A 16,255-nucleotide genomic window follows, 5' to 3' on the forward strand; every position below is an offset into this window, starting at 1 on the left:
ATTACAAATATTGTCTTTTACGACATTAAAAAATAAAAATGAAACTACAGTGAAATAAAATCTTGAATTGCTGAGCTTTCATCAATTAATGTTCTATTTCAAATATTCAGTTTATTTTTATTAGCTCTTTCCAAGGAATGTTCAAGACTCATATAGTTTTCAATAAAACGCAAATGATACAATATGCTTTATTTTTATGGTAAGGCGAGCGGGAAGGGGGCAGTAGCCAAACTCCTGTTTGTAGTGATTTTTGTTAGTTTGAAGTTTGACTTGAATACTTGTTTTTACCTGTTTCAAGAAGTTTTACTTGTTTTAAGATTTATTTATTTATTTGTGTTAGTACCTGTTTTCTGTATGTTTGCTCTGATTGTTCGTTTAATTTCTGTTCGTTTTGGATATCATTTCTTCTTAAATAGTAATTTCTATTCGTTTTGAGTTTGATTTATTATAGGAATTTATTCCTGCTGGTCTTAAGTTTAATATGGCTCTTAGACTTTTTTTGAAAAACTTCTTTTTCGGACCGTTTTTTTTAATTAATTCTTTTAAAAAGTGGAGCTAATACGAACAGAGGAAAAACAACTAGTGGCAAAACGAACAATATTTGAGATTCAATTTCGAAGATAGTCTAAAATCTGTCAGATCATTGACATTTTTTCAAGGATGAAGGACCCAGCTTGAGGACGTCGTCAAGGTTGAAACTTGAGTGATATTATAATCTGTGCATAATTGTAATAAATCAGTCGTCTAGTTAAAAAAATCAGTTTGAAAAAAACTCAGGATAGCACACATCTTCTATGATTTTAGACGGCTACTTACAATAATCCAAGAAACTGCCCTTTAAAGGTTTATACCTATACAACAAGGCAGGAACCAGGTTAAGGAAGATCAATTACTCTATGAAGACAATACTTCTATAATAACATAGCTTAAACGTTACAAAATCCAAACATTTTGATTTACAGATGTGTAGAACAGTCCTTCAGATACGAGATTCTTTCAAAGATATTACTGACATATATTATTGCATACCATAGAGCAAGTTAGAAGAAACAGAATTCACACAAAAGTTTAACTTGAAAAGGCTTGTATTCCAGTTATAGCTCGTCCCAAAATCAATGCATGGATATCGTGTGTACCTGAAAAATAATAACAGATGCTTTAAAAAAAAGAAACTACAATTTAATATTGCTTTACTTATCCTGAATGTTGGTTACAAAATAGATAACTTATCTTTAACACTCTGTGCATTAGGCTTGATGAGTTGGCAACTTCGTGTATTTATTTGAGATAGAGCTTGAGACAGATTTTAGTTTGTTGTTAAGACCACCACTGTCATTAAAAGATAAGACAAAATTGCTATTTGGTATCTACAGCGTTCAGAAATAGAGGGAAAGTCAAATTTAACAGCATTTCAGCTACAGAAAGGGCATCAGAAAAAAAACACTAAAATTCTCTTGATTTTTGCTTAGCGCCATTAAAAATTCGGTTTCACCAACCAGACACCAGATTACACTCTTTTTCTTTGAGAATCAGGCAAAACAGAAATTGCAATGATGTAACCGATTCCTTGCATTAATTTTGGTAGTCATGGAATTCCTATTAGTCCTTCCACAAAGTAGCCAAATTGTCATTATTGCATTGATTTTTTTCTTTTCCTTTTGCATTTCAGACATCCCAGGGATCTGAAGGTTGAGTCCCAAATCCATCTTGTTGGAAACTTGTTTCACAAAGATTATAACGGAGAGTTACAAAAAGATAATTCTCAAAGTACCAAGGACACTAAAACTAACAAATTGATTCTTTAAACTGGTAAAGTTAAGCCTATACAGTCACATGTGTCTTATCAGAGACAACGCTATAGCGTTGCCTATAGTAAAAGCCATACGGCTCCAATGTTTTTATTTTATTTTTCCAGAGGTACTTCACATGGAAGGATCCGACGCATAAACTTCGGAAGGGGTCATTCAATGGAAATCGGAAGTTCTAGTGCCCTTTTTAAGAGTCAAAAGTGATCAGAGGGCCACTAGCCCCCCTCCCCACGCCCTTTTTTCCCAATCAATCCGATAAAAATTTTGAGATAGCCACTTTGTTGAAAATATTTCAAAGATCATATAACAAAACTACGGTATCGACACAACCCCCTAGGGCCTGGGGCCAGGCCTTGCAAGTTATGCCCTTGGGGCATGTATGGTTTTTATGGAAGGGATGCTCGTATAAACTTCAGAGAGGGCTCATTTAATTGGAAATCGAAATTTATAGTTCACTTTTTAAGAGTCAAAAGAGATCAGAGGACAACTTACTCCCCCCCCCTCCACGCCCTTTTTTCCTCAAACCCACCCGATAAGAATTTTGAGATAACCATTTTGTTTAATATAGTTCGACGATTATAAAACAAAAACTCTGCTGTCGACACAACCCCCAGAGCCCGGGGGCAGGCGTTGTAAGTGCTCTGGGGGCATATATGATTCTTTTTGAAGGGATGCTCGTATAAACTTCAGAGAGGGCTCATTTGATTGGAAATTGAAAGTTCTAGTTCACTTTTTCAAAGTCAAAAGAGATCTGAGGGCAACTAGATCTGAGGCGCATTTTAAGAGTCAAAAGAGATCAAAGGGCAATTAGCTCTCCCTCCCACCACGCCCCTTTTTCTACAAATGCATCCGAAAAAGTTTTGAGATAGCCATTTCGTTAAAACTAGTTTAAAGGTTCGATAACAAAAACTCAGGTGTCGACACAACTCCCCAGGGTCCGGGGGCAGGCCAACTGTAATTTATGCCCTGGGGGCATATATGGTCCTTATGAAAAAAAAAAATACTCGTATAAACTTCAGAGAGGGCTCATTTGATTGGAAATTGAAATTTCTAGTTCACTTTTTAAGAATCAAAAGAGATCTGAGGGCAACTAGTCCCCTCCTGCACTTTTTCCCCAGACCATTCGATACAAATTTTGAGAGAGCAATTTTTTAAAAATAGTTCAAAATTAGATAACCAAAAACTCCGGTGTCGACACAACCCAAAGGGCCCGGGGGGCAGGCGTTGTAAGTTATGTCCTGAGGGGGGGGGGCGTATATGGTTCTTATGAAGGGGATGCTCGTATAAACTCCCGAGAGGACTCATTTGGTTAGAAATTGAAAGTTCTAATTCCTTTTTTTAAAGTCAAAAGAGACCCGAGGGCAACTAGCCCCCCCAACATCCTTTTCCTCCAAACGCATCCGAATTTTTTTTGCCATTTTGTTAAAAATCGTTCTAAGGTCAGAAAAGAAAAGCTCCTGTGTCGACGTAACCCCCCCGGGCCCGGGGCAGGTGTTGTTAGTTATGCTCTGGGGTCATATATGGTTCTTACGGAAGGAATGCTGGTATAAACTTCGGAGAGAGCTCATTTGATTGGAAATTGAAAGTTCTTTTACACTTTTTAAGAGTCATAAGAGATCAGAGGGCAGCTACCCCCCCCCCCCCTCCACGCCCTATTTTCCTCAAACCCATCCGACAAGAACTTTGAGACAGCCACTGTTTTAAAAATAGTTCAAAGATCATATAATGAAAACTCTGTGGTCGATAGAGCCCCCCAGAGACCGGGGGCAGGCGTTGTAAGTTATGCCCTGGGAGCAAATACGGTTCTAATAGAAGGGATGGTTGTACTAACTTCAGAGAGGGCTCATTTGATTGCAAATTGAAAGTTCTAGTTAATTTTCTGAGAGTCAAAAGAAATTGGAGGGCAGCTAGACCTTCCCCACGCCCTCTTTCCTCCAAATGCATCCGATAAAAATTTTGAGATAGCCATTTTGTTAAAAATAATTCAAAGGTCGGATAACAAAAACTTAGGTGTCGACACAACCCCCCAGGGTCCGGGGGCAGGTGATGTAAGTTATGCCCTGGGGGTATATATGGTTCTTATGAAAGGAATACTCGTATAAACTTCAGAAAGGGCTCATTTGATTGGAAATTGAAAGTTCTAGTTCACTTTTTAAAAGTGAACCCCTAGCCCTTTTTCCCCACAACCCATCCGAATTTTGAGACATATATTTTGTTAAAAATAGTTCAAAGGTCAGATAAGAAAAACCCTGGTGTCAATACAACCCCCAGGGCCCGGGAGCAGGCGTACTAAGTTATACTCTGGAGACATATATGGTTCATACAGAAGGGATGCTTGTAAAACCTTCATAGAGGGCTCATATTTGATTGGAAATCGAAAATTCTAATTCACTTTTTAAGAGTCAAAATAGATAGGATGGAAACTAGCCCCCCCCCCCCCCTCCCACGCTTTTTTTCTCCAAACCCATCTGATACAAACTTTGAGAGAGCTATTTTTTTTTATAATAGTTCAAAAATTAGATAACAAAAACTCCGGTGGCGAAAAAAAAACCTAGGGCCCGGGGGACAGGTTTTGTAAGTTATGTCCTGAGGGCGTACATGATTCTAATGAAAGGGATGCTCGTAAAAACTTCAAAGAGGACTCATTTGATTGGATATTGAAAGTTCTAGTTCCTTTTTTAAGAGTCAAAAGAGATACGAGGGCAACTAGCCCCCCCCCCCCCCCCAACATGCTTTCTTCCCCAAACCCATCCGACTAAAGTATTAAGACAGCCATTTTGTTGAAAATAGTTCAAAGGTCAGATAAGAAAAACTCTTGTGTCGACGCAACCCCCCAGGGCCCGGGGAAAGGCGTTATAAGTTATGCTCTGGGGGCATATATGGTTCTTATAGAAGGGACGCTCGTATAAACTTTGGAGAGGGCTCATAATACTTCTAGTTCTTTTTTAAGAGTCAAAAGAGATCGAAGGGCATCTAGCCGCCCCAACGCCCCTTTTCCCCAAATGCATCTGATAAATATTCTGAGAGAGCCATTTTGTTAAAAATAGTTTAAAGATCAGTTTAAAAAAAAAACTCCGGTGTCGACACAACCCCCCAGTGCCCGGGAACAGACGATGTAATTTATGCCCTGGGGACATATATGGTTCTTTGGAAAGGATGCTTGTAAAAACTTCAGAGAGGGCTCATTTGATTTCAAATTGAAATTTCTAGTTCACTTTGTAAGAGGCCACGCCCTTTTGTCCCCAAACCCATCTGATACAAACTTTGAGATAGTTACTTGATTAAAAATAGCTCAAAGATCATATAACAAAACTACAGGGTCGACACAACCCTCCAGGGCCTGGGGCGTTGTAAGTTATTTCCTGGGGACATATATGGTTCTTATTGAAGTAATGCTCGTATAAACTTTAGAGAGAGCTCATTTGGATGGAAATTGAAAGTTCTAGTTCACTTTTTAAGAGTCAAAAGAGATCGAAGGGCAACCAGTCCCCCTCTACGCCTTTTTCCCCCAAACCCATCCGATACAACTTTTTAGATAGCCATTTTTTTAAATAGTTCAAGGTCAGATAACAAAAACTACAACTATAAGATAACAAAAACTTCATCGTCAACATACCCGCCCCCCCCCCCCCGAGAGCCAGAGGAAAAGCTGCAACTTATGTCACGGGGATATAGTTTTTATGGAAAAGGTGGTAGTATAAACTTTGGAGGCGGCTAAAATGATTAGATATTGGAAGTTCTAATTGACCTTTTAAGAGTCAAAAGTGATGCGAGGGCGACAAGCACCCCCCCCCCCAATCCCTCACCACCATCTTTTCACCAAATGCGTCCAATCGAATTTTTATATAGCTATTTAGATCAAAATCTACCAAATATATTACAACAAAAACTCAACGGATAAAACGGCCCTCCCCAGAATCCGAGAACTTGTTGTAAAATGTGCCTTGGGGACATATATGGTTCTTATGGAAGGGATGGTTGTATACACTTCGGAGGGGGCTTATTAGATTTTAAATCATAATTTCTAGTGCCCTTTTTAAGAGTCAAAAATAATCGGAGGGCAACTAGCCCTCCCTCCCTCTCCAAGACCCTTTTCCCACAAAAGCATCCAATAAAAATGTTTAGATAGCTATTTTCTTCCAAACAGCTAAAAGATCAAATAACAGAACTCCGGGGTCGACAAATTCCCCGGAGCCTGGAGGTAAGGATTTTAACTTATGTAAGTTGCCCATTATAAGAATATAAGTTTCTGTTGAAGGGGTAGTCGTTTCAACTTTGGAGGGGGCCCGCCCATTCGATCGTAAATTGAAACTTCTAGCTCTTTCTTAAGAGTCAAAAATGATCAATGGCCAACTAGCCCACGTTCCGCTTTCCCAAAAGGCATGTCGTCAAAATTTGGAGATAGCCATTTTGTTCAAAATAGTTCAAAGGCCAAATAACTATGCTTCCGGGGTTGACCCCCCCCACCGCCCAAGGAAATGGTCCTGAGTTATGGAACTTAATTATTGTTACTCTGATACTTCTTTTTACTTTGGTACTTGGATTTAGTGATTTACGTCGTGTCTTTGATTTACGGTACGAGGACGGTAAGTTGTGCAAGTCGCTTATTGTTGGTTTGATGCTTTATTTACTTTTAAGCTTAGTTAACTTTTATCCTTCTTTACTTTGATACTTTGGTGCTTTGATATTGTTACTTTGATTATAGTTTTGATACTTTGATGAAATTTTGATTTTGAAAAAAAAAAAATCTTATTTTGAAATAAGGGGTTTTTTAAGAACTTAAAACTTTTAGCAATAAAAAACGAAACAAAATTAATTGAAAAAAAAATTCGGAATTTTTTCCCCGCTTTTTTCCGAAAGAATTGGGGTTATGTACTTCAAATGAATGGTGTCTTCACCGCAAAAAACGATAAAAGTATCATTCTCTTACTTAAATAACCAATTCTCTTACTTAGAATCATCATTCTCTTACTTAACTGGCTACAAAGTTCTGTAAAATTAGTTTACCTTTTTTTTATTATAATAATTGGGAGATCAGAATTCAAAGACATGTGAGAAATGGATTAAGGATTTGTTTTTAGACCGCAGTCATTTTCAGGGAGTAGGGGTTATGTACTTCTAATAAATGGTGTCTTCACTACAAACAAGAGTATGGCTACTGCCTGTTTTCATAACTGTAGAAGTATCATTCTCTTACTTAAATAACCAATTCTCTTACTGAGAATTATCATTCTCTTACTTAAGTGGGTAAAAAGATCTGCAAAATTAGTTTACCTTTTATTATTATAATAATTAGGAGAACAGAAATCAAACAGAAGTAAGGGATTGGGGAAAAGAAGGTTGGGAGGGAGGGGCGCTAGTCCCCATCAGACCACTTTTGACTCTTAAAAGGTGAATTAGACCTTTCAATTTCTAATCATTTTAGTCTCCTCTAAAGTTTATATAACCAACTATTCCATAAAAGTTAAACTCTTCCTCTGGCTCTGGGGGGGGGGGGGTATTTTGACAACGAATTTTTGTTATCTTATCGTTGGATCATTTCAAACGAATTGGGTATCTCAAAATTTTCATTTGATGCATTTAGGGAAAAGAGGGTGTTTGTGTCAGGGGGGAGTAGATGTCCTTCGTTCTCTGAACTTTCGATTTCCAATCAAATGGGCCATCTTTGAAGTTCATACGACCATCCCTTACATAAAAACCTTACACGACCCCGGGGCATAACTTAAAACACTTGCCCCGGGCTCTGTTTCGACCCCAGAGTTTTTGTTATTTGACGTTTGAACTATTTTTGAAAAATGGCTACCTCAAAATCTGTATCGGATGGATTTGGGAAAAAAAGGGCTAGGAGGGGGGCTAGTTGGGCTCGGATCTCTTTTAACTCTTAAAAAGTGAACTAGAACTTTCAACTTCTAATCAAATGAGCCACCTTCGAAGTTTATACGACCACCCCTTACGTAAAAATCTTAGACGCCTCCGGGGCATAACTTAAAACACTTGCCCCCGGGCCCTGGGGAATTGTGTCGACCCCGAAGTTTTTATTATCTCACGTTTGAACTATCTGAAAAAATAGCTACCTCAAAATTTGAAAGAACCATATACAAGGTATGCCCCCAGAGAACAACTTACAACGCCTGCTCCCGGGCCCTGGGGGGTTGCGTCGACACCAGAGTTCTTCGTATCTGACCTTTGAACTATTTTTAACAAAATTGCTATCTCAAATTTTTATCAGATGGGTTTTGGGAAAAAAGAGCAAGGAGGGGGGGGGGGGCGGGCTAGTTGCCATCGGGTCTCTTTTGACCCTTTAAAAATAGAACTAGAACTGTCAATTTCCAATAAAATGAGCCCTCTCTGAAGTTTATAAGAGCATCCCGTTCATAAGAACATATATGCCCCACGGAAATAACTTACAACGCCTGCCCCCAAACCCTGTGGGGTTGTGTGGACACCAGACTTTTGAACTATTTTTTTTTAATGGCTATCTCAAATTTGTATCAGATGAGTTTGGGGAAAAAGGGCGTGGGGAGACTAGTTGCCCTCTGATCTCTTTGACTCTTAAAAAGTGAACAAGAACTTTCAGTTTACAAGTGAGCCCTATCTAAAGTTTGTGCGAGCATCCCTCATGCCCCCATACATGCCCCCAGGACAAAACTTACAACGCCCCAGGCCCTGGGGGGGGGGGGGGTGTCAACCCCAGAGTTTTCGTTATATAGTCTATGAATTATTTTTAACAAAACAGCTATCTCAAAATTTTTATCGAATGTGTTTGGGAAGACCAGGTGGGGGAGGGGCTAGTTGCGATCGGATATCTTTTGACTCTTAAAAAAATGAACTACAATTTACCATTTCCAATCAAATGAGCCCTCTCTCAAGCTTATACTAGCATCCTTTCCATAAGAACCATATATGACCCGAGGGCAGAACTTACAACGCCTGCCCCCGTGTCCTGGGGGGGGTGTTGACACCAGTTTTTATTATCTGACCTTTGGACTATTTTTAACATAATGCTTATCTCAAAATATTTATCGGATGAATTAGGTGAAAAGGGACATAGGAAGAGGGGGGGGGGGGGCTAGGTGCCCACCGATCTCTTTTGACTATTAAAATCTGAACTCGAACTTTCAATTTCCAATCAAATGAGTCCTCTATGAAGTTTCTACGAGCATCTCTTCCATAACAACCATATATGTCCCCAGAGCATAATTTAAAAAGCCTGCCCCTGGGCCCTGAGGGGTTGTGTTGACCCCGGAGTTTTTGTTATATAGTCTTTGAACTATTTTTAACAAAATGGATATCTTAAAATTTTTGTCGGATAGGTTTGGGGGGAAACGGTGTGGGGGGAGGCTAGTTGCCCTCGGATCTCTTTTGATTCTTAAAAAGGGAACTAGAACTTTCAATTTCAAATCAAATTACTCCTCTCTGAAGTTTCTACGAGCATCCCTATCATAAGAACCATACAGGTCTACGCCCCCAGGACATAACTTACAACGCCTGCCCCCCCCCCCCGGCCCTGGGGGGCTGTGTCGGCATCCGAGCTTTTGTTATCTAATTTTTGACTATTTAAAAAATGGCTATCTCAAAATTTGAATCGGATTAATTTTGGGAAAAAGTGCGTGGGGGGGGGGCTAATTGCCCTACGATCTCTTTTGACTCTCAAAAAGTGAATTAGAACTTTCAATTTCCAATAAAATGAGCCCTCTATGAATTTTGTACAAGCATCCCTTCTAAAAAACAATATATGCCCCCAGGGCACAACTTAGAACGCCTGCCCCGGGCCCTGGGGGTTTTATCGACACCGGAATTTCTTATCTGACCTTTGAACTATTTTTAACAAAACGTCTATCTCAAAATATTTATAAGATGGGTTTGGGGAAAAAAGGGCTAGGGGGGGGATAGTTACCCCGGGGTCTCTTTTGACTCTTAAAAAGTGAACTAGAACTTTCAATTTCCAATCAAATCAGCCCTCTCTGAATTTTATACGAGTATTCCTTTCACAAGAACCATATATTCCCCCAGGGCATAACTTACAACGCCTGCCCCCGGGCCCTGGGAGGTTGTGTCAACACCTGAGTTTTTGTTATTCGACCTTTGAACTCTTTTTAACAAAATGGCTATCTTAAAATTTTATCGGATGCATTTGGAGAAAAAGGGACTTGGGGTGGGGGCTAGTTGCCCTCCAATTAACAGCTTGAAAAATTTGTTCAACAAGACAGGCTTGCTTCCTAATAGTAACAGCCGGGGCTCGTCCAAAAAAGAAGAAAAAGAGACCTTGTAGTAAATATGACCTTAATAACATTTCTTTAGTAATATTAATAAATGCAAATCTAATACTAATACCAACAGTTCCAAATCCGAAAAAAGCAACGACGAAGTCTTGCTAGTGGGGACGCAAACACATGTGAAAAGGCAATACACAAAGTTGACAGGCCTTAGGCTTACACAGAGATGACCGATGGCGGCACTTAAGAGGGGTTAGAGTTAGCCTCCAAGACCATTTTAGGCAAAAAACGCCTTTTTTCCAGGCCTTTGCTCATTCTCTCTGGGAGAGCAGTTCTGGGAACCGAGTAAGCGTGTGAAATAAGCAGTTTATTTTTGTTTTCAGGGTGTTCGAAAGATAGCTGAAATAAAATTTGAAATACAAAAAAAACAAAAAAAAAACAACTACTCAATGGGATATGGTTATTTCATGTCCTGAAATACGGAATTCCTATTTTATATAATCCAAACCTTTTACAGAACATTTTTGACACATTCAATTTTCATGACGTCCATTGTTATGATTTAATTGTAATTGGAAGGGCGCAGACACCGTTAGTTTTCTCAACAGAGAAAGAGACTTCTCAAACTAAAGAATGCCTTTGAGAAAAAAAAAACTTTAAGAAGCTACAAAGTGGAGTCACATTGGTGTTCCTAAATAAATAGAACGAAAATAAATGCCAGTGCCAGGGCAAAAGCTTGAAGACGACTCCTCTAAATATCTCTTGCTCTGTTCTTGCCCTTGCAGTTCTTGCTCTGTAACTTCTTCGTCTTATGATTTATATGTTTCCCTTGTATTTTGCATCTTATTCCGGTATATTCGAGTCTTCATTATCATATTTTCCTCGCTCTAATATAATAAAAATCCTACTGTATATTAAAGGCTACATCACGGGTATGTATCGTATCACCAATAATATTTATAATTCGGAAACTACACTTTGAATCTTTAGTTCGAAAGATAATTTGTATTTAGATAAATAGAATACCAAGCAACGATTGTAATTTGTGCTCAGTCATACCTTACGCTTAATATTAATCAAAGATATTGCAAGTTAAAAACTGTTTATTTTTCTACGGCAGTTGCCCTGACTGTTTCTCTTATATTATTGACGTCTTGAACTACTTGGAAAAAAGAAAAAGCTGGAAGAAGTTCGAAAACCTTTCTAGTCATATTATCAATAATATGGCAAATAATAACTCATGCTCGTTCTTTTTTTGATTCATCCCGAAAATACGAATGTACGAATAAATCGTCTTAATAGACATTGTGACCAATAATTTTGGTACAAATTGTCATTCCTAGCAAGAAAAATGCTCATAAAAACAAAAATGAAAGAGTAGTTGGTATGCATTCGTTATTACATCAATATTAACGCTTTATTCCAGAATAACAAAGAAAGGGTAGAAGCAGTAATACAGAATTCTTTTTCATTTGCACACAAATAAAATCGAAATTTAGCTACTTATCGATTAGAAACTGTTTCACAAGAAAGAAATTGGCAACATAAATTTCAACTTTAAAGACATTAAAGAAGACAAAGTACTTAAGAAGCAGTTTTGCTCAACTTAGAGCGTTCATTTGAAACGGTTCTCATCGAGATAGACAAAGATTCAAAGATTCAAAACATTATGAAGAAACTAAACACAGGATTAGTGGCCCATCGAGTGTAATTAAAGAGGAGAAAATGGCAATAAAAATGCAAAAACGAGGAAAAAACAAGAAGCGAACCAGTACTTGAGAAATGGATTTGTTCAGTTGTGCAGATCAATTTCAAGCTAGAAATAAGGGAAAAACAGGGTATTTTTTATGTGACTGGCAGACTGAACTACGTTATTAAAAACATCAAAGCCAAGTCAGACACTACGGTCCGTTTCCGTTAGCATATTTATCAAAAGAAAAAATCAAGTTAATGGTATCTCAATTTTAGTACCGAGCGGGAAAGACTTTTGCTCTAAAATTCTCAAACAGCTTTCAATCTATTATTTCAAAATAGCCATGTACGCTATATGGAGGTCTCAGATATGTGCCCCTTTCAAAACAAGTTGGCGTTTCAAAAACGTTGTTAAATTGATAAAATGTTCCACATTAAACAACGGGGAAGCCGGGTTCTGTTATGGAAACTCTCTTTCAAGCTACAGGGGCCAAAAGTAGCTTATTCTAAATCCCCTAGTTTTAAGATCTATTCTTACACTGATGTCTTTTTCAGGCATGAGCTGGTTTCTCCCAAGGTATTTGTCCCACGTCTGCTGCAGGAGGTAATAAAGCACATCTTTCTGGGTATTAGGCGAGTCGTACATCATACCTTATATGCTGTGATAATCATGATATTAAAGATGGATCCATTCAATCTCGGCACTCCAATCTAAGACATGTCACCTCGTTGATAGCAGTGCTGTAAGCCCGATTTACATACGTGGCTCTTGAGGCCTTTTATCAGGTGGACATTAAATAGCTTCGTGTTTTTTTTTTTTTTTTTTTTTTTTTTTTTTTTTTTTTTTTTTATCATGGTCTCTATCCGACATAAAATACCAAGCTTATAACGGTGGAATTTGTGGCAGTAAAACTTAGCAACAGCTGAAAATAGTTGATCAAATATACATTCCGAGTAACTACTTTGAGAGTCGTATTCATCAAAATGACTCTGCTGACATCTAATATTTTGCTCGAAGCGTCGACTTTCAACGTGCCAAGGACTTAAAAAGATGAGCTGAACATACTCTAATAAAAAAATTATAATATTGTGGCAAAGAAAGTAAATCTATTCGACGCTATCGTATATATTATTTAAAAAGACACTGGCCAACTATTATAACTACCGTCCAAAATCAAAACGCATTCATTGCAAATATTCTTTTTGCTTTATCGATTGGTAATATCCATACCATTGCTAGATCTACCCTTTTATTTATGTTTATCTTAACATTAGGCGGGAGTACGGCCTCAACCTCGGATTGCGCAAAGCTTTGATTCTGATTCGGGGTGAGCGGTTCGGTCTAAAAAACATAACGAATTGGTGAGTTTCTTTCGTCAATATCTAAACACATACAAGATAAAGACAGGAAAAAAAAAATTAATGATCTCATTCATTTATTCAACAAACAAACTTGTTTTATTTGCCTTATTCATTTCCCTTCTCTTTAGCAGTTTAGAATCCTTCCAAATAACAAGAAGATTCCTCTTCTTGGGAGCTAATTAAAAATTTCCCTCATAAGACTCTAGAATCCTGTTTTACTAGCTTAATTTGAAATTCCAAATCTGGAGACCGTTTTCAATTTTAAGGGATGAGATAAGTAAAGAAAAGTTGAACATATATAATGCAAAGTGTTGTCTTGTTTTTCTTTTCTCTTGCATATTTAAATCTGAGATCAAAATATACCAAAACAATGTCAAGAGAGAGGAATATACTCAGAAGCCAGAAAATTCCAAACCATAAAAATAAGATATGCTTTATTTATCCATAAAACTACGCAGGCGGGCCAAGGCCTTTTGTATCGTGAATAATGGTCTAAATATCGAAGTATTGACAATGGCGTAGCCATAATTGTATTTCGGGTTTATTTAAATTCTCTTCGGACAAAAGGAGGATCGAAATACTGAAAAGACCATTTTACTACCAAAGGATATTTTGAACACATACACCAGACTTAGAAAATCAAGTCTGAACCCCTCCACTCAACTCGCCCACAAAAATTTACGTTTGTTGCGGGCCCAAGAAATAGTTTTAGCAATATGTTATTTACAACCCATATCATAAACACCAAACATCAGTTTGATGTCTGGACTTTTTTATTCTTTTGTAGGTATTATAATGGAGCTCGTAAAATCTACAAGCCGAGACAAATGGCTCTGCATGCACACAGGTGGAGGAATGCATTTAAAATAGTATCCAAGAAAAAAAAATAAAGATTTTAGGTATTAAAATAAATTTTTTCAGATGCTCCGTAGAGACATTTTCTGATATCCCTCAAGTACATATGGCAATAACATAACTTTTGAGAAGCGAAAAAATTCTAAGGTTAAGGTAACGAATATATCTTTCAAATAAATGTGAGCTTCTTTTGAAAATATGTCAATTATATTTTCCTTATTGTGAAAAATTCTATTCTTAAACTTATCTGATTTTTAAATGAAAAAAAAGTTTTCAGGCGGAATTAAAGATCAAAGTTGAAATTTAAAACGAGCAAAAATTATTGCTCCGCAGCCAATGCAGCATAAGCAAACATAAACCGCTCTAGGATTTTTTACAATATAATAATAATAAAAAAATTGAGTTTCTATATATGGTTTGAATTGGCGTAATTTGATACGACTTCTGCAGACTTAGCCAAACCTTTTTCCGCTAGAAAAATGAATATTTAGCTGCTATTTTTTAGACAAGTCCGAAATGAAGCCGGTTTGGTACTTTTAGGCCTTAAAAAATAACTTCAGAATTCACATTAAAATTTAAAATTCTACGTTCTAAAGACAGAAATAAATAGATATATGAAGCTTATATTATGGTTTAGTTCTTTGTTTTGAGTAGAACTAAAGCTTTTGTATAAACTTTTCAGTTTCTAAAAATATGGCTGCTTAAAAACATAGAGGGACTTCAATATTCGTTTATTATTTTCTGCAGATTCATTAATGACTTTTTGGCTCCTAAAGAATATTAATTTTCTATGCTTGGGTTTTGTGTTTTCATTAAAGCACTGGCTTTGCATGATAGGAAAAAGAAAATGAATTATCATCAGTCAATTTATTTACACTATTTTTATAGATATGCTGAATAGACCTCAAAGCATTAATTTTTGTTCTTTTTAAGCTTCAACTTAACTCTTTATTTCCATCAGAAAAACTCTGTTTGCCTTTAAATTAGTTTTTCTAATTTTTAATTCAGAAAAATAAATACACAACGAATGTGACAAAAGATCTTTTGTGGAACTTAGGCGAATATTCAAAACAGGTGAACGATATAGTAATTACTAAAACAGGGTAATATAAGTTTGACTTCCTATGTCGGTCCAACCTCCCCACAAACATGTGTCATCTAATCAATACATAAGAATCCCGAGAGAATACTATCGCTAGATGGAAAATTTCTGGCACAGGTAGAAAATTTAACCGATTGTAAAGAGTCTTCCTCCAGCTATGAAATTACATTTATCAGGTAACTTTCATTAGAATCACTTAGTCGAAAAGTTTAGTTCTTAGTCATTCCAATAAAACTATCTCTTGTTTTTCTTTAGGGCAATTGAGAAAGTCATTTACATACACATGAGAGGGGGGGGGGGTGGACAAACTTGTCAAATATGCAAAAAACGGGCGTAGTTTATAAGAACAAGTAAGAAAAAAGATATTTTTCAGTTCTGATACGCACAGTGTTTGTGCGTGCCTTTTCAATAATTCTCCACACATTGGCTATTTCAGAGTTTCACTCAATGGCATTCTAGTCTTATTTAGCAAAAATTGTTGTTTCGTGACAGAAAATAACACTTTGTTATGGCGCGATCTCTTCTTTGAATCATGGTTGTTATGGTAGTGAAGACCTAGTAAAGAGCGTACCACGAATGGTAACCATTATTTTGAATAATCTTGATAGTAGTATGTTATTGAGAAAAAAAATTTATAGGGGTTTCGAAAGAGAGGAGGAAACCCCTCAAAAATGGTGCCGGATGAAAATGAAAAAGGTGCCATTTACGACGGCGCCCTTTCAACATCTCAGGTTTGTAAAATCGATGTATAATATTATATAGAATAATATTTATCAAATTATCTTTCATAAATAATAAACAATTTTGTTTATAAGAACCTCAAAGATGCCAAGGATAATATACTCCATGGAGATTTTATGTGACAAATATTGGAAATCTTTTTATAAATTCTTATTGTCTAAATTTTTAAAAACTAAAAAACACAAAAAAACTAAAAAACACAACCAAGTTAATTTAAAAAAGAAGTTTTTTCTAGTGAAAGTAGAGAACTAAGTAGAAACTCAAAACGAACAAAAAAAAGTTTCTATGCCTAGGTTAGAAAATTATATTTTATAATTTTTTTTGTCTAGAATTTTAAAAACTAAAAAATACAAAGAAAAATAAAACATGCAACCAAGTTAATTTAAAAAAATAAATTTCTAGTGAAAGTAAAGAACTAAGTTGAAACACAAAACGAACAAAAATTACTGCTTCGCAGTTTATACAGGATGTTTTTGAAA

General features: G+C 36.8%; 1 protein-coding gene across 1 annotated transcript in view; it reads right to left on the reverse strand.

Moving 5' to 3' along the window:
* Nucleotides 1–889: 889 nt before the first annotated feature.
* LOC148948613 (glutaryl-CoA dehydrogenase, mitochondrial-like) overlaps nucleotides 890–16,255 on the reverse strand; it is a 69,518-nt gene continuing 54,152 nt past the window's right edge. The window contains exon 9 of the mRNA XM_089094014.1: nucleotides 890–1,136. Within this exon, the coding sequence (XP_088950140.1) occupies nucleotides 1,069–1,136 (68 nt within the window). The 3' untranslated portion in view covers nucleotides 890–1,068. The remainder of the gene's footprint in view (nucleotides 1,137–16,255) is intronic.

Source organism: Artemia sp. Qi Xiang Cuo, chromosome 9, assembly GCF_049724085.1.
Source record: "Artemia sp. Qi Xiang Cuo chromosome 9, ASM4972408v1, whole genome shotgun sequence".
NCBI lineage: Eukaryota > Metazoa > Arthropoda > Branchiopoda > Anostraca > Artemiidae > Artemia > Artemia sp. Qi Xiang Cuo.